This window comes from Onychomys torridus, chromosome 18 (assembly GCF_903995425.1).
Source record: "Onychomys torridus chromosome 18, mOncTor1.1, whole genome shotgun sequence".
Taxonomy (NCBI): Eukaryota; Metazoa; Chordata; class Mammalia; order Rodentia; family Cricetidae; genus Onychomys; species Onychomys torridus.
In genome coordinates, this window is record NC_050460.1 from 59,345,421 (window position 1) to 59,372,884 (window position 27,464).

Here is a 27,464-nt window from a genome sequence, read left to right on the forward strand (position 1 = left end):
AAGAAGTGTACTGTGTGAGCACGTATGTGCATGCCTGCAGGCACCTGCCTATACACGTATGTGCACATGTTCAGACACATGTTTGTAGGTGAGTGTCCATCAGAAAAGAGATATGTATATGTAGGTATACACACATATGTTTATAGCGATGTGCATATACATTCACACACTCACAGGTGTGCATAAACATCTTCTGGATGTGTGTGGACATGTTTCTGTGTATGTGCACAAACACATTCCTGTGCATGCACATGTAGACATATGCTGTGGACATGATAGTGCACCAGTATGCCTGTGAGCGTGTGTGTGTCCACAAGTATGTAAACAGGCATGTGGCCAACAGTGACGGTTTTCTCAGCACTTACTTGCAAGAAGCAAATGCAGTGATGGTCAGGGGACTGCCTGTGCCATACTGAGCTTGGGTTAGGGGTCTGGCAGCCTGGAGGTCCTGCTGGCCCGAGGGTCTCTCTGTGGGGTGACCCTGGACTGATCCCAGCTTATAGACAGCCCTGTGAGGGGAAGTAATGCTGATCTAGAAAGCCTCAGGCAGCCTCTGGCCCCACCTGGGACTCTGTGACCCCAGGACTCCTGGACCCCTTGTCCAGTAGAGTCTTATTCCTCACTTGACCTCCCTGCCTCTTAGGCCTCCATTCTTGCCCACTACCCAGCTGGGCTCAGTGGGTACTGGCGCCCTCTGCTGCCCACGGAGAGAATGCTGTTATATTCAGCTTGGAGCAGGTTTGGGGTTTTTTTTGTTTTTTGGTTTTTTTTGTTGTTGTTGTTTTGTTTTTTTCTCTAAGCTTCCAGCAGGGTGGACAGGCATACCATGGACAGTGAGGGAACAGGGGCTTTTGGTTGTGTGTAGACAAGTAGTTAACTGCTGAGGGCAGGTGTGAAGATGGCTTATCAGGTAAAGTGCTTCCCTGCCGTTCAGACCCTGGAACCCCCATAAAAGTTAGGTGTGCAGTGGCATGTATTTGTAATTTACGTTCTGGGGAGGTAGAGACAAGTGACCCCTGGAGCTCACCACTGATAGCTGAATCCATGAGCCCCAAGCCCCACACAGAGACCCTCTCTCAAAAAAGCAAAGCAAATGGGTCCTGGGTAATAATACCTGAGGTTGACCTTTGGCCTTCACATACATGTGCTTACATGTACACGATATGAACACACACACACACACACACACACACACACACACACACACACACACACCTGGAAGTTCCAGAGCCATTTCCCACACTGAATGTGCAAGATGTTCCTCAAGCAGGAGGCTCCTGGACATCAGCTGAATCCTGGAAGATTACCACTGGCCTATCTGGAACACAATCCATGGCATGGCTCACTCTGTCCCCAGCTAGGACATCCTGGGACATCCCCAGGATAGCCTGCCTGTGTCTTCAGAGAAGCAGCCTGCTGGAGAGCAGCGGGCTCCTACTGGCTCTGTGGCTTGAACATCCCTGCCCTGGGTTCAGGTCCCCATCCTTCAAGGAGGATCCCAACAGAATCTGGCACAACGTGTTATCTCAAGACATAGGGGAATGAGTGGCATTGTCTAACTAACATTCCAGCAGGAGTCAGCTGCTACCCAAACACAGGGTTCATCCCTGTCCCCATAGGGCATGTGTTACCGGGTAGTAGACATGGTGATTGCTTGTAACAGCTGCAGATGCTGTTTTCTCCCTCTGAGGGGAGTTGAGGTTCTAACAATTATCTCTTGGTCCCATTGGCCTCTGGAAGTTTGGTTCTATCCTTTGCTTTGCTGTATCTAAGTTCTGTTTTTAGTTCCGGGCAGTTTTCCTAAATTCACTCCCCCAGCTTTTTCTCACTCCTGGGCGGCCTTTCTCTTGCTGCCCTGAGACCCCACAGTGGCAGCCAGAGCACTCTGATGGACTGTGGCTCCTGGCCCTAGCTCCTCCTGCTGCCATAGGCTCCACCTCCTGGGTCTGCCACACTCCAGAGCTCATCCCTTACCCCCACACCGCAGCTCCCTCCACTCCAGCAGCTCCCCTCCCACTTTGTGCAGTTTGACAGAAATGGTGCATCTAAGACATAGATGTGAGCAGAGGCTGAAACTGACTCCAGAGCCCCTGACTGTGGCTTGAGTTTCCTGGAGCCTGGTAGAGCACTGTCCATCAGCCACAGACCTCCACGTGAGCTAGCATGTTCCTTCCCAACCTCTGGTCCCCTGTCCTGCTGTCTTCCTAGGCAGTCACATAGCCCTGTCTGCCATCGCTTCAGCTTTCCTGGGAATGATCCCCCTTGATCAGGACCTCCCTCTCCTTCCCTGTGCACCGCGACCCACGCACTTCTTTTTGGTAGGTCCCTCATACAAATGGACCTGCTCAGCTTCAGGTCTGTAGCAAAGGCTCCATTTCCCACCTCACAGTTCATGGGGCTGAGTGACCTCTGGAGCAAACAGGCAGAGGAACTCTGTTTGGGGCTCTGGTGAAAGGATGGCAGCCGGGTGGCCTCAGTGGGACAGCTGGCACTGGACATCAGTGGCTCGGCAGCTGGAGCCACCCTCCCTGACCTCACCCTCCTACATGGCTCTTCATTCACTCCAGACCTTCGGCGCTGCAGACTGGGAGGTCTTCCACATTGGCGAGAGGATCTTCCTCGCGGTGGCAAATAGTCACAGCTACGACGTGCAGATGCAGGCGCAGAACGATTCCTATGTCCTCAGCTCTGTCATCTACGAGCTGAATGTCACAGCTCAGACCTTTGTCAAGTTCCAGGACATCCCCACCTGCAGGTATCCAACCAGGTGGTTGGAAGGGCAGAGTGAGTCTGTGGGTGGGCGGCCCTGGAAGACCTACCAGGCCATCCCTGACTTCTTCCCAGGATACCTGGCCAGAGCAGGTGGTCATGATAATGAGACCCATCCCCATGGCTGGCCCTGTGTATGTAGCTGGTTTCTTCTTGCAAGCAAGGCCTAGAGATGTGAGTTCACTAAGAGAAGGCCCAGCACCCCCACAAGGAGAAATGGTCCATCTGTGTGCTAAAGGGTGAGCATCAGGGAGGTCCTTGAGCTCAGGCAGGTGTCCTCTCCCACCATGCATTGCCAGATCCTGCCCCACCTGCTCTGCAGGGCCACCAAGTTAAGCACTGAGAAGGCAGAACTGTCCCCACCCACATGGAGTTCCTCTGGAAGGGCTCTCACTGTCTCCAAGTAAAATGCAGCTGCACAGTCCACACAACAGAGCCAGATGGCTGAGCTCCAGGCTAGGGTTCTCAACCTGTGGGTCATGACCCCTTTGGAAGGGGTCAAATATCCTGTATATAAGATTTTATATTATGATTCATAACAGCAGCAAAATTACAGTTATAAAGTTGCAACAAAAAAAATTCCATGGTTGGGGGTCACCACAACATGAGGAACTGTATTAAAGGGTCACAGCATCAGGAAGGTTGAGAACCACAGGTCTAGGCCCAGGGTGCTTATCAACCCAGAATGCAACAGGAACTCTCACAGGGTTTTTCATTTCTTAAGAGCTTTGGAGATATTCACAGCCCCTCCTGAGTGCCAGGCACTCCTCATCCTGAGAGAGAGAACACTGAGTGAATTTAGACTCATCAAAGAAAACCTCTAAGGCTGACAGTCAAGTAAAAAGGTGAGGCTGGCCTCTGTGACATCACAGGACACACAGGCACTATGTGTTCGTGGGGATGCACAGCTGTAAGTGCAAGGGGGATCAGCTGCAGACAGCACACAGCACACAGGCCATAGCCAGGGTTGCTCCAGGAACAGGTGCTGCGCTATAGGCAGGTAAGGGAAGAGGGACCTTCTACTTAGGCCCAATCTTTTGATTGACAGGTACCCACAATGTTTACTTTTGAAAATCTCGTTGTTTTTTTTTTTTTTTAAATCAAAAAGAACTCCTGAGACAAAGAACAAAAAGAGGAAACAGTAGTGCCCATCTCAACCCAGAACTACTCCCACCTGAGCTGCCCATGGCCTCTGGACCCATTGGACCCTGGAGGGAGTCACATTTCCATACCAGGCCCCACGTCTGAAACTGGGTATCTGCTGAGAATGAGTTTTAGAATAAAGCATCCACTAGGACTTTTGAAAGGGAATTTGGAAGAAAACATGTGTAAAAAGGAGCTGTGATTAGAAATCTGCTGCAGAGGAGCTGAAGGGCAGCTTGGTGGTTAAGAGTGCTTGCTGCTCTCCCAGAGGACATTAATTCAGTTTCCAGGTCCCCCAACTCCAGGAGATATGATGCCCTCTTCTGGCCTCTGTGGGCATTGTGCATGCATGCACACACACACACACACACACACACACACACACACACACACACACTCGCCAGGCTTTCTCTTTTGGGCTACCAACCAGCTCCCAAATCATGACACAGAGACTTATTAGTTTTGAATGCCTGGCCTTAGCTTAGCTCTTTTCTGGATAGATCATTACCTTAACCTGTTTCTCTTCATCTATGTTTTCCCTCGGGGCTTTTTACCTTCTCATTCTATATGTACGTCCTACTTTTCCCTGCTTCATCCTGTCTGGCAGCTGGCTAGCTAGATGTCTCCCTTTCTTTCTAGCTCATCCTCTCTTCCTCTTCTCTCATTCTTCCAAGCCTAGATTTCTCCTATTTATTCTCTCTGCCTGCCAGCCCCGCCCATCCCTCTCCTGCTTAGCTATTGGCTGTTCAGCTCTTTATTAGACCAATCAGGTGCCTTAGGCAGGCAAGGTGAAACCAATGTAACACATCTTTACATTGTTAAATATTCCACAACATACTTAAAAATAAATCTTAAAAACAAAAGAGAGGAAGAAGTTACAGAGTGAGTGAGATGTAATTTAGGAGAGAAGGCCTGCCCAGAATCCAACGTGGGGCCAGCATCAGCTCTGCAAAGGCGCTGGTGTACTCACCTAGCTCCCTGTCTCCTCAGTGCCCTGGACTGGGAGTTCTTCTCCGTGGGAGAAGATCACTTCCTGGTAGTTGCGAACTCCTTTGATGGAAACACCTTCTCAGTGAACAGTATTATTTACAGGTAAGGACTGCTGATGACTGACATCCCTCCTCCCACCTCAGGGTTCAAAGTGTGGGACTCCCCTCCTCTCACAGGTGACCACTGGTTCAGAGCAAGTTGAAACCATCAGGCTGAGGGTGTGTTTTCCTGGGCCTGGCCAGGGCAGGGATGCTGATGCTAAGCTACACCTGCTAGAGGGCTCCCCATCTGGCCACATCCCTCAGATAATGGCTGACAGTTAAAGATGCATAGATGAACATGCTAAGTCCAGTTTTCTTCTTACAGTGTGACAATATCCTTGCATTTTTTTTCTGGAAGTTTCTTTTTGGGTGTTTGAGCATGATTGAGGTGTTGTTTCCACTGGCAGAAGCTTTTGTGTCTAGTTACCTAACCAGACTGTCTTACCATCTCCAAAGCCTTCTCTTGGCAGGAGTCTCAGGGGCCCTAGCCACACTGTCTCGGCCACAAAAGTAGTGGCACCCTTGCTTGATAAGGCTTCTATTACTTACTTAGTTGTCTAAGTAGCTCAAAGTTCCAGAACTCTCTTGGACAGCGGCAGTGGTGGCCCACAGTCCTGTCCCTGGCTTTGATCTGAATGTCATGCTGAGTGGCCTGCCTACTTCCTGATTTCCTTAGGAGTCCATAGCACTTGCAGTAGGAGATGTTGTTAATCTGCTGGTGTGAGGAGAGATTTGTTCTGAGCTGAGCGGCTGAGGCCATCTTGGAATTTCTTCATCCTCCTAGATTCCAATTGAGGCTCAGACTCTGATTTATATAGGAAGTGAAGTTTGTCTGAGACACTGCAAAGTCTATAACTTTATAAGGACACAATGTTGCTTCTCTCAGCTCCTTTGGCCAGCTTAAATAATAGCGTGTCGATTTATGTCATTGCGTTAAATTTGCTTCTGGGTCTCAGACCTCTTTATAAGCACCTCCTGCATGCTTACCTACTTCTTCAGGTGTCCTGAAATGCTTCGGTCACCTGTAGTTTATGAGACAAGTTATGGCTTTGCTTAGACTTTCAGATTCATTGCTGTAGTCTTTTGAATACGGTAAAGTAATTTTTAAGAGGTATGTTGAAGGGGAAGCTGGAGAGATGGCTTGATGGTTAAAAGCACTCACTGCTCTTCCAGAGGACCTTAGCTGGTTTTTAACACGCACATGATGACTCACAACCAGTCATAACTCCAATCCCAGGGGACCAACACCTTCTTCTGGCCTCTGTGGGTATCAAACATGCATGTGATGCACACACACACACACACACACACACACACACACACACACACACACGAGCAAAACACTCATACACATAAAATAAAAGAAACAAAAAGAAAAAAGTATAATGTATGTTGAGGAATTGTTGCCAAGAGACTTTTGGAAAATAATATTGAAAAGACTTGGGAGATGTCTCTGTCAGTAAAATGCCTGCTGAATAAGGACCCAAGTTTAATCCCCAGCACCCACATTCCAGCCCAGATTGGCATGGCTAGTCCTCATAGGGTGGCATGGTCTGCCTTCATCTGCTGGTTTTGAGGACCAACACCTTTTAACAAAATAAATCTTGAAAAGGCCACTGGTGCCCTTTGATCTAGAAGTCGGCCACTCAGGGACTCTGTCCTGTTGCCATGAAGACACCCTATGGGGAATATGTCCTTTTTAAAGACAGCCTATAGGAACCTGCAAAGACCGTAGTTGTCAAGGCTTATGGCAGAGTGTACTGTACCTGGAGTGAGCCTGTTTCTGAGACACAAACAGTCGACAATCCTGACTGCACACTTGCAAATGCTTCGGGTGCCTGAAACAGGCTCCTGGGTAGATGTCAGGAAGCTTTGGGATCTTGGATGGGGCAGATTCTCTCCTGGGCCTCAGTTTCTCTCTTAACCCTGGGAGCATGTCCCCTGCACCGGTGCCAAGGGGACCAGGCTGACTATCCCTCCCACAGGTGGCAAGGATATGAGGGTTTCGTGGCGGTACACAAGCTCCCCACCTTTGGCTGCCGGGACTGGGAAGCCTTTAACACCACTGCAGGCTCTTACCTCATCTACTCCAGTGCCAAAGAGCCCCTCTCCAGGGTCCTGAAGCTGAAGACCGGATGAATTACCCCGGAACCTGCTGCCTCTCCCCTCCCCCAGCAGCTGGGCATGAGCAGAAGGCAGGACCCACCCAGCCCTCTCTGGTCCTGGGGCAGGTGTTGATGGCTGTAACCTCTCTAACCTCTCGGAGCTGGCTCTTCCCTCCTCCCCCAGCTGGTGGCTGTACCAGAAGCCACAGTCCTGGTGACTGGTGGCCATATTTCAGGTGACCCTGGGATCCTTCAGGCTGAGGCCCAGGGCCGCCACTCACTTTTGGTGCTTCCAGCCTGTGTCTTGCAGGAATTCTGCCCTAAAGGGACAGTTGCTATCACACTTTACCTCAAACCCAGGGGCCCTGGCAGCCTCTAGGGCCCCAGCTCTCGCAGCCACCCCTGCTGTGTGCATCGTGACCAACACCTATTTATTGTATTTTATCTATATGGAAATATATTTATATTGCTCTTTACAAAACGCATGGATGGCATCCTTTTTCTTGGTGGTCTCAGTGGTGGACATATGCAGAGAAGAGCCTCCTTCTGCCGAGGGATTCTTCCCCTGATGTCAGTTTACCCATAAAGCACCAGGACAAGGTTAGGCCAGACACCCCAAGCTCCTGTGTGGTGTGTGTTCCTCTTCTTCCTCAGGACCCCCATCATGGGACATGGGTGACCTCCCTAGCCGCACTCCAACCTCAACACTGCAGTGCATACAATAGACCTAAGACAAGCCCTCAGGACCCTCATCATGGGGACATGGGTGACTTCCATGCAGGGGAAGTGAGCTAAGTGCATACAAATGGACCCAAGGAAATGTCGGCTTGCTCCTTTCCATGGCCAGCCCCAGCACGAGGCCCCATGCTTGTCTAAATGGCACGGATACACTGTGAGCAGTGCAGAGGGCGTGGACAGCGAGAAGCCCTCGGGATGGCAGGGAAGACAGGGACACTGGGCAATCCCTAGGGTAGGCAAGAAGCAATGAGACCTTGAGAGACAGCCCTGTGGGAGATTCAGGGGCACAGATCCTAGAGTCCAGAAACCATTGGTAGGGTTGGGGGGTAAGATTGGACAGGGGAGCTCAGCCAGCCTGTTTCCAGACCTTCCTCCAGCTGCCAGAGCTGGAACCAGGAGGCACGCCCAGGACCAAGGCTGCTGTGGGCACACTCGGGGGACTTGCCAGGTTTAATGGAACCCTGCTGTTGGGACCTTGAAGCCACAGGTGGACTTTGAGTGAGGGCCCAAAACCTCTGTTTTATATCTATTGGGTGTCTGCACCTGCGCGGCCACCAAAGTGTTGCTTCAGCATTGAAACTGAGACTTTCCCTTGCACACACCAGTGCACTTCAAAAAGGGACTGGCAAAGGAAAGTGATACAGAGAGAGCAGTCACACACCCCAGGGAGCCTTGAGTTTTATTTTTTTGTTAACAAGGTCTCATGAGGCCCCCACTGGCCCCAGATTTGCTGTGTAGCTGAAACTGGCCTTGAACTCCTGATCCTCCCTGCCTCAGTCTCCTAAGTACTGGGGATACAGGTGTGTGTCTCCTTGCAAGGCTTCTAAATACCTTCCTAACAGCTGGCCTGAGATCAGAAGTGACACAAACCGTAGGTTACACCAGGGTGAGAAGTCAGCACCGACGGAAGGAAAGCTGGGCACACCAGCCCTCTACACTCACCCAGGAGTAGGAAGCCCAGCCAGACCAACCTAAGGAAAGAAAACCACAGTCTTAGATGTCAGAGTTACCTCCCGAAAGAGCCAACAGGGAAGCGATTATTTGGTCACTTTAAACACATCTTTAAAAACTTGATGGTTTTCTTGCTTGATAAGCTCTTCCCAGCAAGAGGTGATGGGCAGCCCTTTCATTCTGTTTTGAAATGGTCCAGCTCCAAAACTGAGCCCTCAGCCCAAGAAATAAACTTCAACACACTGGTACAACAGACTCAATGGAAAAGCCGCACTCCGAGCAGTCCATTGGTTGGCCCAGGAATCCGGCACTGATGTAGCCCCCATCCAGTCATCCTTCACATGAGGTGCTGGCTGGGCAGTGCAGGTCATCCCTATACCCTGTCATTCACGTGGGCATGCTGGAAAGACCTCTAAAGTCAGTCCTAGTGAGGAGAGGGGCCGGTCCACAGGAGGTGCTACCCAGCAAGACCTTTACAATACGTCTTCCACACTCCTCACCTCATCTCTCTCCATGACACGGGCTGAGGAGGAAGTGTGACAGGTGCTGGACACCAGAGCAGGGAGGTGGGTGCCAGTTGCCTCTGACAACATCCAGCAGGCTCTGTCCCCAAGCTTGGGGGTGGGGCGGGGGAGGCGAGCTCTTGGTGAGTTCAGGATGTGTCTCTCAAGGCCCTCGGCCTTCTTCTTGTCTGTGAAGTCCCTATTTAGCTCCTGGTCCAAGAAGAACAAGCCTTCCCAGCCATGCTGTTCCTACCTCCCTGCCACCACACCCACATCTGAGGATGATGCTTGGTCCATGGATCAGCCCAGGTTCTGTTAAGAGCCGTCCTTGAGATCTGGATAGGCCTGGGTTAGATGATCCCATATATTCATGGGTAGGGCCAAATAAAGCCCCTCTTCAGAGGTTCCAATACTGAGGTCTCACATCTAGTTCCTGCCTCTCCCACCCTCCACACAGTGAGCTGTGCCACTGTGCCCACCTCTGCCTCTAGAGACAAAAGCTTTTGACATATCTCTATACCTTATGCCCCAAGAGCCACGGGTGGCACAGGAGAACACCATCTGTCCTGAACTGAAAGGGAACTGAGTACCCAATAAGGGTCTCTTTTAGCCATCATTGCTCTGGCCACTGGTCACCAGAACCAGAGAGACTGAGGTACCCCCAAGGAGGTCCCTGTGGTGGCACCTCACTACCCATATTGCTCCCTAGCAGGTGCCCAAGTCCCTTGAAACCAGAAAGAGCCTCTCAGAAGGGCCACCCTGCCTCCCTTGTGCCCTGGCCTCTGCAGCCCTCCCTGTTCCTCTTAGCTCAGCACTTGATGGCGGCACAATACCTGTGACGGGAGCCGGGTCTGAGCTGGGGCTCGACAGTGCCCGCCACCCAAGGTCCTCAATAGACCAATTAGACAGTGAGGATGCAATCAGAAAGGAGATGCAATCTGGACACTGGGAAGAGGAACATAGATATGGTGACCCCACAGGGGTCCTCACATAGGTTTAAGTGGAGGGCATGAGGTTTGAGTAACTAAGCAACCCTGGCTAAGGTGGGGTCCTGTCCAACAGTGATCCATCATTGTCTGGGCTCTGGGCTCTCCTGCAAGGTGATCTGATGAGTTGTCAGAACTGTGTGAAATCTCTCCTGGGGGACAAGCTCCCCTCTGGCTGGCATAAGAGAACTAGCCTTTTCCTTCTCCCAGTGTGACTCCTGGAGTGATCCCAATTCCCTGGAGTCAATTTCCTCAATGTTCCCTGTGAGATTCCACCCTCCTGAATGCTTAAGGGAAGCTCCTCATCTGTGAATCCAGCATATTGGGTGTTAACAGCTTAGATGCAAGATTGTAAAACATCAGGAGCAGGGGTGCAGATTTAGCTCAATGGTAGAGCGCTTGCCTAGCAAGCACAAGGCCTGGGGTTCAATCCTCGGCTAAGAAGAAGAAGAAGAAGAAGAAGAAGAAGAAGAAGAAGAAGAAGAAGAAGAAGAAGAAGAAGAAGAAGAAGAAGAAGAAGAAGAAGAGGAAGAGGGGGTCAAAATCATGATGGGGAAACCCACAGAGACAGCTGACGGTGCTCGTTGGAGCTCACTGACTCTGGACTGACTGCTCGGGAACCTGCAAGGGACCAAACTAGGCCCGCTGAATGTGGGTGACAGCTATGTGACTCGATCTGTTTGTGGGGTCCCTGGCAGCAGGACCAGGACTTATCCCAGGTGCATGAACTGACTTTTTGGAGCCCATTCTCTGCAGTGGGATACCTTGCTCAGCCTTGATACAATGGGGAGGGGCTAGGCTCTCCTTCAACTTGGTATGCCAGACTTTGTTGACTACCATGGGAGGCCTTACCCACTCTGAGGAGTGGATGGGGGTAGAGTGGGAGGGAGGGGAGGAGGCGGGAGAAGGGGAGGGAGGGGGAACTGGGGTTGGTATGTAAATTGGAAAAAAATTTCAATAAATAAACATATTTAATAATAAAAAAAATTTCCTCAATGTCTGATGGCCAAAGGGAGGCCAAAGACGCACTTGTCTTCATTTCCGCAGGATTAAGATCACCTCTGGGAAGGAGCCCCATGCCAGGCCTGCTCCTCTTCCGTCTAGACTTGGATATTTAGAGCAACTGGAGCCCTCATTTCCAAACACTGGGATTCCTCTAGAGCCTGTGTGCTCCAGGAGGTGAGGTTGCCAAGCCAATGGGACTTGACTGCTCTGGGGGAGCCTGGGCAGGAGAACTGCAGGAGACAGGCTAGGAAGCCTCAGGACAGGAAGATGGAGTTCTATGGTGTGCACGCCCACCCCTGCAGCTGCTGCCCTGAGGCCTGAGCCTGGCAGTTTTTGGCCACTTGGCCCTGGGTAGCCAAGGACCTTATATGTCTGGACCAGGGTACAACACTGGCTTTCCTGACTCCAAGAGAGTAGACTAAGAACACCAGGTAAAAATACAGAATGTTCAATGAAAGCTGAACTTCAGGCAAATGAATATTTTTAGGGGGTGTAACTGTAACCCAAATATAGTATAAGAGCAGAGCAGGCAGCCTGGGGGGAAGGGCTCATTCCACAAGCAGACTTCCTGACACACAGGCAGGGGACTAGTCCCATAGAAGGGGAGAGTCTGGCCCGCCCCCAGGTGCCCAGCTCCCAGTCTTGTGCTAGTTTGGGTGTCAGTTTGGAAACTTCTTGTAGATGAGATACTTTTTTTTCTTTTTTATTTAAGATTTTTATATTATTTTATGTGCATTGGTGTTTTGCCTGCATATATGTCTGTGAGAGTGTCAGGTCCTCTCGAAGTGGAGTTACAGACAGTTGTGAGCTGACATGTGGGTGCTGGGAATTGAACCTGAGTCCTCTGGAAGAGCAGCCAGTGCTCTTAACTGCCAAGCCATCTCTCTAGCCCCATTTTTTTCTTTATTCTTCTCTCATATAATACATACTGACCTTCCCTCACTCCTCCCAATTTCCCCACCTTCCGTCTCCCCAAGATCCACTGTTCCTGTTTCCCTTCAGAAAAGAGCAGGCCTTCCAGGGATATCAACTGAACACACCATACAAGATGCAATAAGACTAGGCCAGGCCACCCAATAGGAGGACATGGGTCCCATAAGCAGGCAAAAGAGCCCCACTGCTTATGGGACCCATGTTAGGAGTCCCACAAGAACACCCAGCTATACTGTAACATCTGTGCCGAGGACCTGGCGCAGACCCAGGCAGGCTTTGTGGTTGCTGCTTCTGTCTCTGTAAGCCCTATGAGCCCAGCCTGACACTGCCTGGAGATGAATTTATAAGTCTGACCTTGAGGTCATGCAGCCAACTGGGCCTCATGCAATCCACTGAAAGCCTGAATAGATCAGGGACTTGCAAGTCAATAGGTTGGACTTCTTGGTCTGCGAGCGTTCCTAGGTTCCCCAACCTGTTGGCCCATGCTACACTGGACTGAACATGATTATTAGCCTCACAGTCCCAAGAAACCTGTTTGTCTTGCTGTTCTTTTGCTTGTGGGCATACTCCCAACCACCACTTCCTCCCTCTCTGTTTTTATTTATTACTTTTTTTCTAGGTCTCACGCATGAACCCAGGGCCTTATGCATGCTGGCAAGCACTCTACCACTGAGCTAAATTCCCAGCCCCTTCCCCCTTTTTAGTTTGAGACAAGATCTTACTAAATTACTCAGGCTGTCCTTGAACTCGCCCTGTAGCCCAAGCTAACCTATAACTTGTGATCCACTTGTGTCTTGGATGGTGCTGTTTCTTTGGAGACACAAATGGGCAAAAGTCCCCAAGCAGGAGTCAGGACAGCCCAAGTCTAGTCCCACTAGCCACCTATGGCCTTTAAGTCTGTGCATGCATTAGACAAGGACTGGCCCAGGACTGTTACCTGCTCTGTCCTACCCCCCAAGAGCATCCTCCCTCTTGGAATCAGTTGATGTCCACATAGTTCATCTCTGAGGCAGGAGTGTTGATACAGTGTCCATTCACCCAGGAAACTGGCGCCAGGGAGGGGAGGCAGGCAACGCTCATCGCCAACACAGTGGGCACAAAACAGAGAACAGTAATTTATCTTCCACCCCAAGGTGCCACCCTGGCTCTGGTTGGCCTGCTGAATGGAAACAAACATGAAAGCCGAACCTGTAAATCAAGGTTTTTAAAATCTGAATGCAAGCCAGAGGGGGACAGAGAACACTCAGGTATTTACAGCATGCATGCTGGCTGCACCTCTGGTTTGCATCTTGCTGATGGGGCTCAAGCAGCCCAGGCTGCTTGCAGAGCCACAAGTTCATGGTTCCTGACCCAACTAGCACTTCTTCAGCAAAGTCCCAAGTGTGCTGGGCCAGGTGCCTTCAGGAATCCATGGTGATGGTGTGTGACAATAAACAAGTTTTTAAAATGCCACTGGGCAAATCTCAGTTTTCAGCTATGGCTACTTCCTGGAAGTCCTGCCTTCCACAGAAACATATCAGCAGTCGTCTTTGTTTCTGGCTTCTAAGCTTTGCTTCCCACAAAACTAGCCAAAAAAACAGCCAACCAGTTGCCGGGCAATGGTGGCATATGCCTTTAATCCCAGCACTCGGGAGGCAGAGGCAGGCTGATCTTTGTGAGTTCAAGGCCAGCCTGGTCTACAGAGTGAGTTCCAGGAAAGGCACAAAGCTACACAGAGAAACCTTGTCTCGAAAAAAAAAAAAAAAAAAACCTAGCCTGCCATGTGTGAACACACCTATGTCACCTGCCTTTCAAACCAACCTTGATCTAAGTAGTCCTGCTGTGGCACTGTTTGCCCTGAGGTCATTGCTCCTCATATTGGGATTACTAGGGCTTGACCTCTGACCTCTCCACGGCCAACATGTACCTTTGTCACCCCAACACCTCCCTCACATACATACATGTACACTTTCCCACAGATACCTGGCATGTGCACACATATGCATACCTTCCCATGGGTACAACAGCGCACACGTATGCTGCAAACGCATGCTCACACACACCTTCCAGCCCCGCCTGGCCAGGCGCTGTCATGGGCAGTAGGCCTTGAGACCCCTCCCACACGGCTGGCTCAAATCTGAAGCACAGTGCTCCCTCACCGTTGAGTCGTGCTGGTCCTCTGTCCCTACATGAGTGTCACCAGCACCTTCAGCAAGGGCAGGTGCTGCATCGTGTGGATGCTATCTAGCAAATCTGCTGTGCAGTGGGACCCATCCAGGTCATACCCTTTGGTCACGTTCTCAACCAGGGCCTGCCTGCCTAGCCCACTGCCTCAGGAGGCCCACACTCCCCGACAGCTGTGCTGCTCTTCCTCCATCTCCTCAACCAGCTGCAGTCCCTAGCTCTTCACTGAGCATGCTGTCGTCTCTCCCCCATCCTCCTGCTTACCAGCCTTTGGCTTGCAGTCATGCTCATGAAGCTGCGGGAAAGGTCATGGGGGAAGGCTTACTGTGGCCGATGGCCTTTCACAGGATTGCTGGGCCGCAGGGCAGGTTGATGACAAGCGACAGGATCACCTCGCACAGGAACCATTTCAGAGCCTTTGGTTCCCCCCAACCCTAGATCTCCCAGCTCTTCGGTCACCAACGGGTGTCTGGTGCCACCTAACACTGCAGTGTGGAGATCACAGAAGCCACGGAGAGAGGGACAGATCACGGAAGGAGAATGACTTGTGGAAGGTCTGTGTGTTCGGTGGGAGGGCAGCAGAGGGTGGGCCAAAGCTGGAGCAGCGTGGATCTGCTTGGATGAGAACGGCTAGGGAGAGCTGAGCTGGTTCCTCCTGTCCTGTGCCTAAGAAGGAGAGACAGCGAGGTGGTAAAGGGCAGCATGTCGTGTCTGCAACACCACAGGGGAGTAGCCAGTGGCCAAAACCAGCAAAGCTTCCTCAACCCAGTGTCCCTAAGGGCAGAAGGTCTACACAGGCTTTTGGCTGAGCGGTGACAAAGCTGGCTACTTCCTGAAGGAAGCTGTGTCCACATCCTTCCGGCTCCTGGAGCCACGGGCAGCTTTTGGCTCATGACCTCCCTCCCCATTCCCAGCCCAGCTGCTGTGACTGTATCTTTTTTCCTCCACTGAGCCCCTCTTCCCAACCTGCTCCACATGGAACAGCCGTGCAACAGTCAGCAATGGCAACCTCAAGCCCTTTTCTGCTGCGTAAGGAAACGAGCATGGGTTCTGGGATTGGAGCGGGATGCCTGCAAGAGCCTGTTCTGTTGACAGCTACCTGGCTTCTTCTCCCTCTTCTCCTCTTTCCTCTCCTCCTTTTCTCTTCTTCCTCTTGTTTCTCACCTTTCCTTCCCCTCTCTCCTTTCTTCTTCCCTTCCCTCTCCTCAGCTCCTCCCCCATCCCTTCTTCCTCCCACCCCCGAGGGGCCAGCATTGAGACACAGTGAGAAGATGGCCATGGAGAGAAGTCCAAGAAACCTCTGGACTTCCTGGCACCTGTCCTTAGACAACTTGCCAACTCCAGGAACCTAACGGAGGACAGGACAGGGTGGTCTGTGTCTTTATGATTCCAGCTATTCTCCTGCTAGATGGGACTGTGTACAAAGCTCACCTGTCCCCCAGGACCTGGAATTGCCTAGTTAAAGCTGCCCACATTCCCCAGATGTAAACTAAGGAAGCCACAAAAGCAGACTACAGGATACAAAATACGCAGACAAACTTCCCATCCCAGTCCTAACCCGGCCAGGGTGGCCCAAGATGTATGTCCTTGTTAGGCAACTCTATAATCCAAACTGCAAAGCCACTCCTCCTAAGAGGGCACAAGAGCATCCCAAAAAGCGACAGAACAAAAGGCTTGGGACAGGAGAGAGTCCCTTTGCTTCAGTCTGCCCAGAATGTGAGGGAAAAGGCAAAATGGTTGGCCTCCAATGGTCCCGACAGCAGCACATGGCCACTTCTGATGGCTAATGTCACCCAGTGATGCCTGGGTGTCCACTCCCTTTCTGGGCAGTGTTGTTGCCATGGTTACAAGTAAAGAGCCAGTTCTCAGCTCCAAGCTTGCTGCATCCTGCCTCTGGCTACGGTGGCCATGCAGACAGGCTGGGTGAACAGGTCTGCTTTGCCTCACACACTGGCTGCTAGCTTTCTTCCATCTGTAGTCAACCAAGCTCTGGCCTTTTGTTTTGACAACACCCCAAAGCCCAGTTCCCAAGTGACAGTGTCCAGGCCAGCCATCAGAGATTCCAGCCCGTGCTGCCAGGAGCCAACCACCACTAAGTGAGCATGTCACTCCTCCTGGACCTCAGCTCTTCTCTGAAGCAGAGCAGGACCCACCATGCCAGCCGCTGTGAGAACCCACTAAAACACCTTTGAAAGCAAGCTGGCTCTGTGATGTAGAGGCTGCGGTCCCCTCCCAGCGCCTGTGTCCTGAGTAAAGAGGGTGGCCGAGAGCTGCTGTTACCCCTGATGCCACATTCACACAGAGTCATGGATGAGATTTTGCCTTGGCAGGGCCTGGACACAGACCCTGCCAGAGCTGTACTGCCCATGCTCATGACTTTGTCCTTGGCACCACCCAGATGCCCTTTCCAAAACAAGGGCTTTCCCTCTGAGCCCGGCACCCAGAGACTCAGGTCATGGTCTCCTCAGCTTGTGGTATACAAAGCAGAGGTGTCCACTGCAGGTTCAGAGAGCTACAAAAGCTGTCCTCGGAATCCCAGGAAAGCAGCTGCCTCTGGATGCTGGAAAAGCCAGGAAACGGATGCTAATACAAAGACCCATGCGTAGGCAACAGTCTCTAGAGGCCTGAGGGCATGGGGCAACACTCCCTCCGAGGACCACAGACATGCTGTGCCAAGAATGAAGGAAGAACAGCAAGTGTAGATGCATGTGCCCAGAAAGGAGGTGGTACCAGTGAGCAGTGTGTGTCCCCAAGTGTGTGCATATGAGGGTGTGAACATGAGCATGAATGTGACATCACACCAGTGTTTGGCTGGCTTATATGTAGTAAAAATGTGTGCATGTGTGCATGCATGCATGTGTGTACCCCCCCCCTCTCTGTGTGTGTGTGTGTGTGTGTGTGTGTGTGTGTGTGTGTGTGTGTGTGTAGACTTCAGAAGCTGGTGGGCCCTGCTCTGCCTACACTGAGGTTTCCCTAGGAGGGACAAGCCAGTCTTCAGAGAAGGGAGACAGGCTGACAGGTGACGTGCACACCCTCAAGTCTCTCAGGTACATTAACTGGGAACTGATCTGGAGTGCAGAGACTTGGTATGGGGAGGCTCCATGGCAGAGCACACTGAGGGGAGGAGAGAGGTTTCATCCATTGTCAGATGATCCTAAAGAGCAAGGCAGGTAAGGAAGTAGGCAGGGATAACCCAGGCTGGCAGAGAGGTACCAGGCCATCCCCAGGGACATGGGTCTCCAGGTAGGACACTGGGGAACAGCAGTGGGAAGAAGGTTGGTGGGGTCAGCAGGCACCTGTGATCCCAGAGCAGGGGTAGGAAGCTGTCAGGAGGCAACAAACATCAGTAGAAGGTGAAGCCCATGAGTGAAGCCCTTGAGAAATCAAGTCCTGAACCTGGGAATCCCCAGATTCAGGAGACTTTGTCCCTGGCATGGCCCTAGTGTGGCCCGTAAGCCTGTGGGGCATCACTGTATGGGAGCACCTGCACTGTGACGATCCAGCCGCTGCTGGCCCGGCCTGGAGGTCACACTTAACGCTTCTCTGGAAGTATGCTGCCAAATGATGACCTTTCCCTAGGATATGAGGGTGGAATTCTGACATGTAGTGTTTACCAATTTTCTTGGTGTTGTGTAGCACCTCGACATGATCAGATTGAAGGTACCATGGCGCAAGCTGGCTCCCAGCATTCCTGATGCTGCATGATCAGCAGGATGCAGCTCTAACAATCAGTTGGAGATGCCCTCCCAGGTGGGAGGCCCTGTAGACCCTGACAGGGATGCAAGGGACAGGTGTCAGCTGCAGTTGAAGACATAATCCCCATCAGCAGCTTTCGGCACAAAGAGCTTTATTGGGGGTTCACAGAAAGGCTGAGAAGGGGACAGATCCGGTTCAGGACTGGGCTTCTAGGAAAGGCAACTCAGAAGCCATCCTAGGTTTCTGCATGGCTGAGAGCTGCCACGGGTCCAGAACACTCCATCTCAGTCTACGACTTACCATCCGCCATCTCTGACCCCACCCAAGGAACTCAGTTTAGAACCATGTCTTAGAACCAAATGTGACTAGTGGGAGAGAACTCGTCCAGAGGGGCCAGTGGCTGGGACCTGGGATAGTGACTTTATCCTGACTGGGGTGGGAGTGGGGTGAACAACACTGAGCCATGTGACACAATCCACCCACTGTGCCTGAAGGACATTTGGGCACCTCTGTGTAGCAAGGTCCCACCTGCCTTCCAGAGTCTGGGGGGTAGAGAAGGGGAGCTGACCCAGATAGGATCTAGAGGGTCTGTGCAGGGTTGGGGAGGAAGAGCATCTCATTCAAGGGTGGAAGGATGGGGAAGCTGGTGGAAGCAGATGGGATCCAGGGAGAAAGAGCATCTCAATGCACCGCTCCCCCGCCCCCGTGAGTCTCCATCAGGGGGTCCAGCCTCATACACTTCTCCCGTGAGCTGGCCATGGGAGGGAAGAGAGTGGATAGGGAATGGCATGGCAGGGAAATGGGACTCCAAAGAAACAGGGTTGGGAGCCTGGATGAGGAGGAGAGTTCTGGGGTCTCTGGGGTTCTTACAGGAGGAGGCGCAGCTCTCTCCAGGCTCCACACACATAGACTGTCCCTGCCTTCTCTTTCCAGCAGGGACTGTACAGGAGCCCTGTTGATGCACAACCAGGTGGGGCCAAGCCCTGGGCTAAGTAAGGGTAGCAAGCCTGGCAGCGAGTTGAGCAGCCTGGGAAGGAGTCCTACCCCTGTGCATCTAAAGGGCCCACCCACTGGGTGATTCTGGGACAAGAGCAACAGAAGAGCTCTGGGGTACTGACCTCACCACCCAGCCTCCATCCATTCTCTTTCCTGACCTGGTCATAGCCACGGAACAGACCTGTTGGACAGTGGCAGGCTCCTGGAGACAGGGAGGGCCTCCCTCCTTAAGAAGGGTGGTGGAGGGGCTGCAGGGCCCAGCTACCACCTACATTGTGGCACCAGCCTGGAAAGCAGCTACCTTCTCTGCTCCACATATCACACCATACAATAAGACTACAAGCCATATCCTCTGCACCAGCACCTCTGGAGTAGGTGCCAGGCAAGGGGTGTCCCTGCTCATGGGGGCAGATACAGCCACTTCGGCACTGCCACAGTAGCAGAGTAGCACCCAGTCTTTAATCCAAGCCCTCAGCTCGGGCTTTCTAGCCTCTTCTCCTTGTGACAGAACCCTCCGGGTCCAGACCACTCCGTCCTCAGCACCTGCCTCCCCTGAACACTTAACTGGACACCATATGTTAGCCGTGTCTGTGCCCTGCGGTCCAGGTAGCAGTCACACCAGTGCCTGGTGTCCCTAAGGAGGCTGCTCATGGTTCCAATTCTCACTGGAATGGGAATGGTGCTACTAGCCCCTGCCAGGGCCTGACTCCTACAGCTCTGCAGACAGTGTAGCTTGGCCCAGTGCCATGGGAGAATGGTGGGCAGGGTCTGAGCTCATCTAAGACTTCAGATTAGCATTCTACTCATATTGCACATGCTAGGGATGGTGGCCCCAGAGCCACCATGTAGGTGTGAGCACTCAGCAGTGGGAGGAAGTCTGGAATTGATGAGTGTTTCTTTTTCATGTACTTCTATGGCTGACGGTCATGTGGCCTCAGGCGCTATGTCTCTTGGTGACAGAACTGTGGGCCACAGTGATGCTAAAACCAAGCCAGGCCAGGCCCCAGACACAGTCTCACCTTGTCCCTGCAGATCACAAGAGAATTTCCAACAGAAACAGAAGCCACAGTCAATTTCTGCTGGAAGAGACATCTAGACCTGACACTCGACATCCACACAGTCTATGCTCATTTGCTTCTCCCCAAGTACTAAATATAGCTTGGGAAGATAAAAACACTTATACAAAAAGACAGTAAATAATAAAACCGGAAGTTAGTCAAGTAGGTAGCTGTAACATCTACCCCTGAACATGAAGTAAGATAGGTAAGAAAACTGACCAACCAAGTAATGCTGGGATTCCAGTGAGGTGAAAAGAGAAAGTTCTTGTTGCTAGAGAAAAGCAGCATCCTGTGAATTGGCAGGGAAACCTCAGACACCAGTCCCGCTTCCTTTGAAAAGCTGCTTTTGATATCGGCAGGAGAAAAGCAAGGCACAGGAGCCACTGTGATTGACAGGCTCCCACTGGCCAGGCACAGATGGGAGTGGCAGAAGCAGGGGAGGGCCGTAAGTTGGCAGCGGACACTGCCACGGTGAGCCCATGCTGGACCTTTCTTGTGTTTCCCCATTTTCTCCCTGTCAATGGACTGAAATTTTGGCACAAGGGCGACCCAAGCACTCCCAGAACAAAGGTCAGTGCAGGCCAGTACAGGCTGTACTTCGCACTGACCTCTCCAGAAAGGTCTAGATCGCCAGTGCTTTGCTCTGGGAAAGGGCAACATCTTTGTTGGGATGTCCTGGGAGAGCAACGGTAAACAGAGTGAGCCATTCCCCAGTGGCAAAGCTGCTGATGCCTCTGATTAACAATGCTACAGCCATCCTCCCCACCAGGGCCCCATCTTCGTGTGTACGAATATTCACTTCCCACAGCACCGGGTGGAAAACGTTGGCAGATCAGAGGGGTCGCAGACCTATACCACAAGCAGCCTGGGTTTAAGCGCCAGCTGAATCCAGCCCTGGCAAGGTCTTCCATTTCTCTAAACCTCAGTGTACCTACCCATTCAGATGGGCAAATCCCCTACTGTGCAGGCAGTGGCTGCAGAGACGAAATGCCAATGAAAGTGCTTTGGAGGCTGTGCAGAAGCAATTGCAATGCACCTCCCCAGAACACAAGAGCACCATCACCTCCCCTGGTGCAGAAACCAGGACAGCCAGGCTCAGTGGCCCACCAGAGGCAGGCGCTAGGGCACAGGGCTGAGAGGCTCCTTGGAGACTGGGGCACTAGGCAGGGACTTCAGGTACTCCAGATGTCGCCTAGCATCTTCCTGGTTGTGGCGTACGTAGTACACAACATAGGCAATCACCATGGTGAACCAGCAGAACATGGTGACCAGCATGGCCACATCAGTGGTCTTCCGGTGGGTACTACAGAAACTGGCACCTGAGTCCAAGACCTGGATGAGTGGCTTCCCCACGAACTGCTCCTGTGCTGAGGTGTGGCAGGCAATTTCATCCACAGAGTCAGGGTCCAGTTTCAGCTCCCACAGAGCCTCCTGCAGAGCACACTCACAGTGCAGTGGATTGTGGGACAGGCGGATCTTGGCACTCAACTTGCCCAGCGCGTCCTTTGGAATTCTTCGGATGCGATTGTGGGATAAATCCAGAAGCCGCAGGCCCCCAGCCAGACCTGAGAAGGCTGCAGGTCCAATGGCCTCAATGGCATTATGGGACAGGTCCAGTTCCCTCAGCTGGGGCAGGTTCTGGAAGGCTCCATTGGGGACTCGGGAGATTCTGTTGGCGTCTAGCTTCAAGAGCACCGTGTCCGCGGGGATGTCCCTAGGGATCTCCTGCAGGCCTTTTGAGCTGCAATGGACAGCCACGGCCCCAGCATGGTCAGGGCACTGGCAGGCCTGTGGGCAGGAGGCACCTAAGCGCAAGCAGAAGAGGAGGAAAAAACAAGACCCTTGGGAGGGCGCCAGTGGGGATGTGGGGCTCTGCCTGCCCCTGGGGCCCATCTTGCCTCCACCTGACTCAGGTGGCTCTTCTCTACTAGGATTTGCAGGTGGGTGTCCTTCCCCACGTTGCAGGCAGTCATCCAACACAAACTCTGTGCCCTCACCTGCAGAAGAGCCTAATGGGTCTCAGTTCTACAAGAAAAAGAGAAAGAGAGGTGGAGGTGACCAGCACTTCCCACTACCGTCCATCTGCGAGGACAGAAGCAGCGAGGAAAGGCGTCATAGACACACCAGGTTGTAGGCAGGGTTGCAGGCTATCAAACATACCTGCCTTGTAACTTACTCTGGAAGATTCCCAAGGCCACCCAAAGAAGCATCTCCCAGCTAAAAAAAAAGACAACGAAGGCTAACGGCCGGCTGGAGACCGGCCCTAGCGAGGTGGTTACAGAACCCTGCCCTAGCCCTGGTCACCCACCTATAGCAGGGGACCCAAGTCTGGGCGGAGGCCCAGGGATCCATCTCTCTCTCTCTCCCCTCCCCCAACTCCAGTGCTGGCCGAGGGCTTCCCTCCCGATCTGTGCCAGCCAGGTCGGGCGGGGCAGGTGCCCGCGTGTGCCCGTTTGTCCCTGAGCACTCCGGCTACCTGTGACACCTTAAAGACTGTGGCCATCAGCAGAGCTCGCGGGGCGCTCCGAAGCAGCAGCTCCACGCCCGCGACGCTGGGGGCAGCGGAGAGGAAACGCAGCCCCCTGCGTGCGGCCGGGCTGGGCGAGGAGCGGCGGCAGGGAGCAGGGTGGCAGGGCCACGCGGGCGGGTGGGGGCTTTACCTGAGCGGCGGTGGCTGCTCTGAGCCTTCCGAGCTTCCCGAAGCCTGGCCAGGGCTCTTCCAGCTCCGCGGCGACCCGCCCCGCGCCCACCCAGCGGCCAGTTAGAGGAGAGCGGCTGGCAAGCCAGGGCGGGAGGGGCGGGGGCCTTTGAGATAGGGGAGGGACCGGCAAGAGGAAGGGCGGGATGGTGGCGGGGTCGGAATAAGAGGGGTGAGGCCAGAGGGGCGGGGTTCTGCCTGTTGGGGCGGGGCCTTAAAGTGAGGGGCAGGGTGGAGAGGCGCCTTGCTATAGGGATGGGAGCGGTGAGAAGGGGTCCTGATAGATAGGGGCGTTGGTGTTGTGTGCCTTAGGGGACGGGGCGGAGCCGGTTATGGATGAGAGGTGTCCAGGTAAGGACGTGGTCTGAGTGTTGAAGGGCGGGGTCTCTGAGGGGCGGTCCTTGTGCTTGGAGAGGGGCCTGAAGGAGGAGGGGCTGGGTAGGGGAGAGTCTTGTTTGAGGGTCAAGGCCTTAAGGGGAAGGGTCTGATAGGTGAAGGTCTGTGTAGGGGCTGAGGCCTCTGTAAGGAAAGGCTAAACAGAGTTTATAAAAGCGGTAGAAGACAGAGAGGGGAGAGGTGCGCAGGGTTGTGGGCGGGGTTCCGTGCGAGGGGCGGGGCCTGGCATAAGGACTAAACTGGCTGGGGCGGAATCTAGGCGGGGCCTGGGAGGGCATGGGCGGGTTTAGGTGTCGGCTTTCTGGGGCATTGGTAAGAGGAGGGTCCATGGACGTGCCATGTGGCCAAGCCCGGCCCTGAGCATCCCCACTGCCTGACTGATGTCCCTCACCCCAAATCCCAGGTCCTGGGTGGCGACACCCTAAGAAGGCAGATAGGGGCATCTACCTGGGACCTGACCCTCAGCTCCAAACCTATCACCACCGGCCTCAGGAGGTCCTCAGTCTCCCTTTGTCACCTGCCTTCTTCTGACAGTGGAGTCTGCATTTTCCACGACTTCTATAAATGGCCTCCCATCACACAGGTTCACTTTCAGACCCCTTATTTCGAGGTTCACCACGCTGAGTGGCTCTTGGGGCTGTGGGTCCAGTGTGCCAGGTTCTGGTCTGCTTACCTGTTCAGCTCCGGCCGAGTTTTGTTCTGGGGCTCTAACAGAAGGGCCAGGAAGCACTGTGCAGCAGCCTTGAATGAATACCCAGAAGGGCAGTGGCTGAAGCATGACTGACTTCTGGTTCTCTGTCATACCAACAGCACCTGATGAGCCAGTGGCTCACTCTGGAGACACTTGGGGTGTGGAGTGTTGGCTTGACCTGTGGTGTGGGTCTGTGTCACCTTAGAGGTTCATGGTGCGATCTGCTTCCTGTCTGCTCCATCACTCTGCTTTTAACTGAGTTGTTTGTTTTCCTTGATTTTGAGTTGGGAGAGTTCTTTGGAAACATCCTTCTCAGACACATGGTTTGTAAATATTGTTCCTCAGTCTGTGTGGTCTGTCTCCATTCTTTCCACAGTTGGATTTTAATTTTGAGGGAGTCTAACAGCGATTTTCTTTCTTTGGAGGATTATGATATTGAGTGTCATATGTAAGATGTCTTTGCCTGAGGTAAAGCCAGGGGGTTTTATAGATGTACAGATCTGGGTTTGGAGTTAATCTGGATATATGGTATTAGGTGTGATATATGGATAGCCCATTTTGTCTGGATGTTGAGAGGATTATCCTTTCTCTAGTTTGCTGAGAATATGTTTTAAATCAAAAGTGGAGGTTGGATTTTGTTTTTGAAGGTCTGCTAACATGAGATTATAGCAATTGATCTTCACGTGTTAAATTGGCCTCTGTTTGGGGATAAAGCCCACTTACTCATGATGTTATCATCTTTGTATGTAGTTGAATTGTTTACCATGTTTACAAGTGCCAAGTTTTCCCCTTTAGCCTAATGTTTTGTGTCACTTAAGAAAGTGACATCTCATCCAAGCTGTTGAAGAAATGGATTTATAATGTACCCATGTCACCCTTTCGGTGTCCATGAAATGTGAGTGATCGGCACTGTTCTCATGCATGGCTCCTCCAGTGCCTGCACTTCCTCTCTGAGAATTCAGGATAGGCATGTATCCATTGACTGTTGATCAAGTCAGAACAACAGCTTGTGGGTTAAAGTGGCTTCTCCACTGTCTCATTTTTCCCATGGATTTCCACTCTGGACTTTCTTCTGTCCTCTGCTTGCACGTGTATAACCTCCTCTTCACTTTCTAGTTTCCTTGGCTAGAGGCTGAACTCCTGGGCACTGTTTCCTTCTCCAGCATAGATACACCCTTGTAGCAGGAATCTTAACAGGTCTTATTAATAAGAACAAACCTGAGGCCAGTTATTGGGGTGAACGGTGGAAGATCAGAGACAGAGAACAAGCCACAGTTTCCTCACCTCACCAGTTCCTCAGCTGGTCTTGTTTCCTCAGACTGCAAGCTGCTGTGTCCTCATCCCAATGGCTCTCAGCTGAACTGCTGCTCGAAAGCCTGAATGCTTGCCCAGCCAAATGCTTAACTAGCTCTGGTGCCTGGCTTTCAAGCCTTATATATCTTTCTGGTCTCTGCCATCATTCCTGGGACTAAAGGCTCTCTTTCTGGGATTAAATCATGCCTGGCTGTTTCCAGTGTGGCCTTGACCTCACAGAGATCCACTTGGCTCTGCCTCCCGAGTGCTGGGATTAAAGGTGTGTTCTACCACTGCCTATCCTCATGTTTAATATTGTGACCATCCTGTTCTCTGACCCCAGATAAGTTTATTTTGGGGAACACACAATATTTTGGGGGAACACAATACCACACACCCTCTCATCTTGTTTTAGATGCATCCCAGAACTTTGGGTTGTTTTTTTTTTTTTTAATTATCACCAAGTTTAAAATACTCTATAACCTCTCATTCTACTTTTTAAAATAAATATTTATTTTGTGTTTGTGTGGTCAGACCAATGCCACCCAAGTGTAGTAGTAGGTTCTCTCCTTCCACCATGTGGGTCCTAGGGATCAAACTTGGATCCTCAGACTTGGCTGTAAGCATGCTTTTCCCACTGAGCCATCTCACCAGCCTCTCCATTTCTTGTTTGTCTCATGAATTTAACAGTATGTCATTCAAATTCCAGATGTTTGGAAACTTTCCAGCAATCTTTCTTTTATTGCTAACTTAATTAGATCCATTGTCAGAAGATATATTTTATGTTTATATTTTATGTTTCAGGACCTCTTAATTTTACTGAGACCCGTTTATGGTCCAGAATCTGGAGATGACTTGCATGCACTCCAAATACTGTTCTTCTGCTCGGTGGGGCGTTCTGTATCTGGGATGGAGACTGCTGGCTATGTTGCAGAGAAGCTTCTGGAATTACCAACTCGCCTGCTTGCTCTAAAAGTGACTAGCATGTGATGATTGAATCCCTAGTTATAACTGTAGATTAGAGCCATCAGGATGGCTCAGCTGATGATGGCACCTACTGAAGCCTGATAGTCTGAGTTTGATCCCAGAATTCCTCAAAAGTAAGAGAGAACTAACTCTACAGTTGTCCTTGCCCTCCACATGTGTGCTGTGGTGCACACACACACATACACCACAATAATAAATATCATGTTTTTGTTTGTTTGTTTGTTTGTTTTTGAGACAAGTTTATCTGTGTAGCTCTGGTTATCCTGGAACTTGCTCTGTAGACCAGGCTGGCCTTGAACTCAGAGATCCACCTGCCTCTGCCTCCCGAGCGCTGGGAGTGCACCACCACTACCCAGCTAAAATAAAATGTTAAAAAAAAATAAATTAAAAAAATATAGATTAGTCTACTTTGTGTGTGTGTGTGTGTGTGTGTGTGTGTGTGTGTGTGTGTGTATTTGTATCTGTGGGTGGATGTGTGATTACATGAATGTGTGTGTGTGAACACGTATATACATGTGTTCTACAGGAAGTTGATCTTGAGTGTCTTCCTCGGTCTCCACCTTAGTTTTTGAGACAGTGTCTCTCACTTAACCCAGTGCTCACCAACTTGGCTAGTCTAGCTGGCCAGCAAGCCCCAGGAATCCTCCTGTCTCCACCTCCTCAGCACTAAGCACATGATAGTGTGCCTGGCTCTTTTGACATAGGTGCTGGGAGTCTGAACTCAGTTTCTCATGCTCACGCAGCAAGCACATTACCAACCGAACTGTCTCCCCAGACCCCCCAGTGTCTGCTCCGCTCATTTTGAACCCTCATGTTGTGACCAAGTGTGTTCTTGACTAACTCACTCTATTGTCACTGTGAATAGGTCCTGTGGTTCCCTAGAAATCCCCCTGTCTTCTGTTAATATAGCCAGGCCACTTCCTTTTGGTCGAGTGAGGACGTCCCCGTCTGTCCTTCCTCATCACATAAGGGGACTTTCCTTTTCAAGCCACTTCCTTCAGGGTCCCACAGTGTCGATGCAGGGCTCGAAACCAATCAACTCCAGAGGGAAACGGGATAACTCTACAGCGGAGAAAGCGCATCTGTATGGCCAGTTGTGCCGGTTGCTCTTCCCATTGCTGAACAATTTGACAAGTGACTTACAGGAGGATTTGTTCTGGTTAATAGTTTGAGGCTGCTGTCCTGGTGAGGAAGACAGCAGGTGCCTGTCCACAGCCCGAAAGGCAGGATTTGTTCAAGACTCGCTTACTCCCATCTTAGAGGACCAGGCAGCAAAATGACTGACTGGTGGCATTCAGCTGCTTTTTCCTTCCTCCTCTGTT

General features: G+C 51.8%; 2 protein-coding genes across 4 annotated transcripts in view; one reads left to right on the plus strand and one right to left on the minus strand.

Annotated features, from left to right (window-relative positions):
• Positions 1–7,268, plus strand: part of Tspear (thrombospondin type laminin G domain and EAR repeats) — a 101,217-nt gene extending 93,949 nt beyond the window's left edge. Inside the window, exons 11-13 of the mRNA XM_036167173.1 lie at positions 2,568–2,755; positions 4,903–5,004; positions 6,929–7,268. Coding sequence (XP_036023066.1) covers positions 2,568–2,755; positions 4,903–5,004; positions 6,929–7,082 — 444 coding nt within the window. The 3' untranslated portion in view covers positions 7,083–7,268. The remainder of the gene's footprint in view (positions 1–2,567; positions 2,756–4,902; positions 5,005–6,928) is intronic.
• Positions 7,269–13,304: 6,036 nt separating this feature from the next.
• On the minus strand, positions 13,305–22,801 carry Lrrc3 (leucine rich repeat containing 3). Of its 3 annotated transcripts, XR_004943116.1 has the most exons (4): positions 22,738–22,801; positions 21,013–22,102; positions 14,592–14,993; positions 13,305–13,323 (listed from the first exon to the last, which is right to left on the minus strand). XR_004943116.1 is itself a non-coding variant. In XM_036168420.1 (2 exons), the coding sequence occupies exon 2, from the start codon at positions 21,968–21,970 to the stop codon at positions 21,197–21,199; it is 774 nt and encodes a 257-aa protein (XP_036024313.1). In that variant the 5' UTR covers positions 21,971–22,102; positions 22,738–22,801; the 3' UTR covers positions 18,155–21,196. The 3 variants fall into 3 exon arrangements, 1 of the variants encoding a protein (XP_036024313.1); XR_004943115.1 differs by lacking the exon at positions 13,305–13,323 and having other exon boundaries at positions 13,926–14,993; XM_036168420.1 differs by lacking the exons at positions 13,305–13,323; positions 14,592–14,993 and having other exon boundaries at positions 18,155–22,102.
• Positions 22,802–27,464: the final 4,663 nt, after the last annotated feature.

Bases quoted from the DNA above. Each gene is read 5' to 3' on its own strand.
- Lrrc3 (XM_036168420.1), bottom strand. From the start codon at position 21,970: ATGGGCCCCAGGGGCAGGCAGAGCCCCACATCCCCACTGGCGCCCTCC.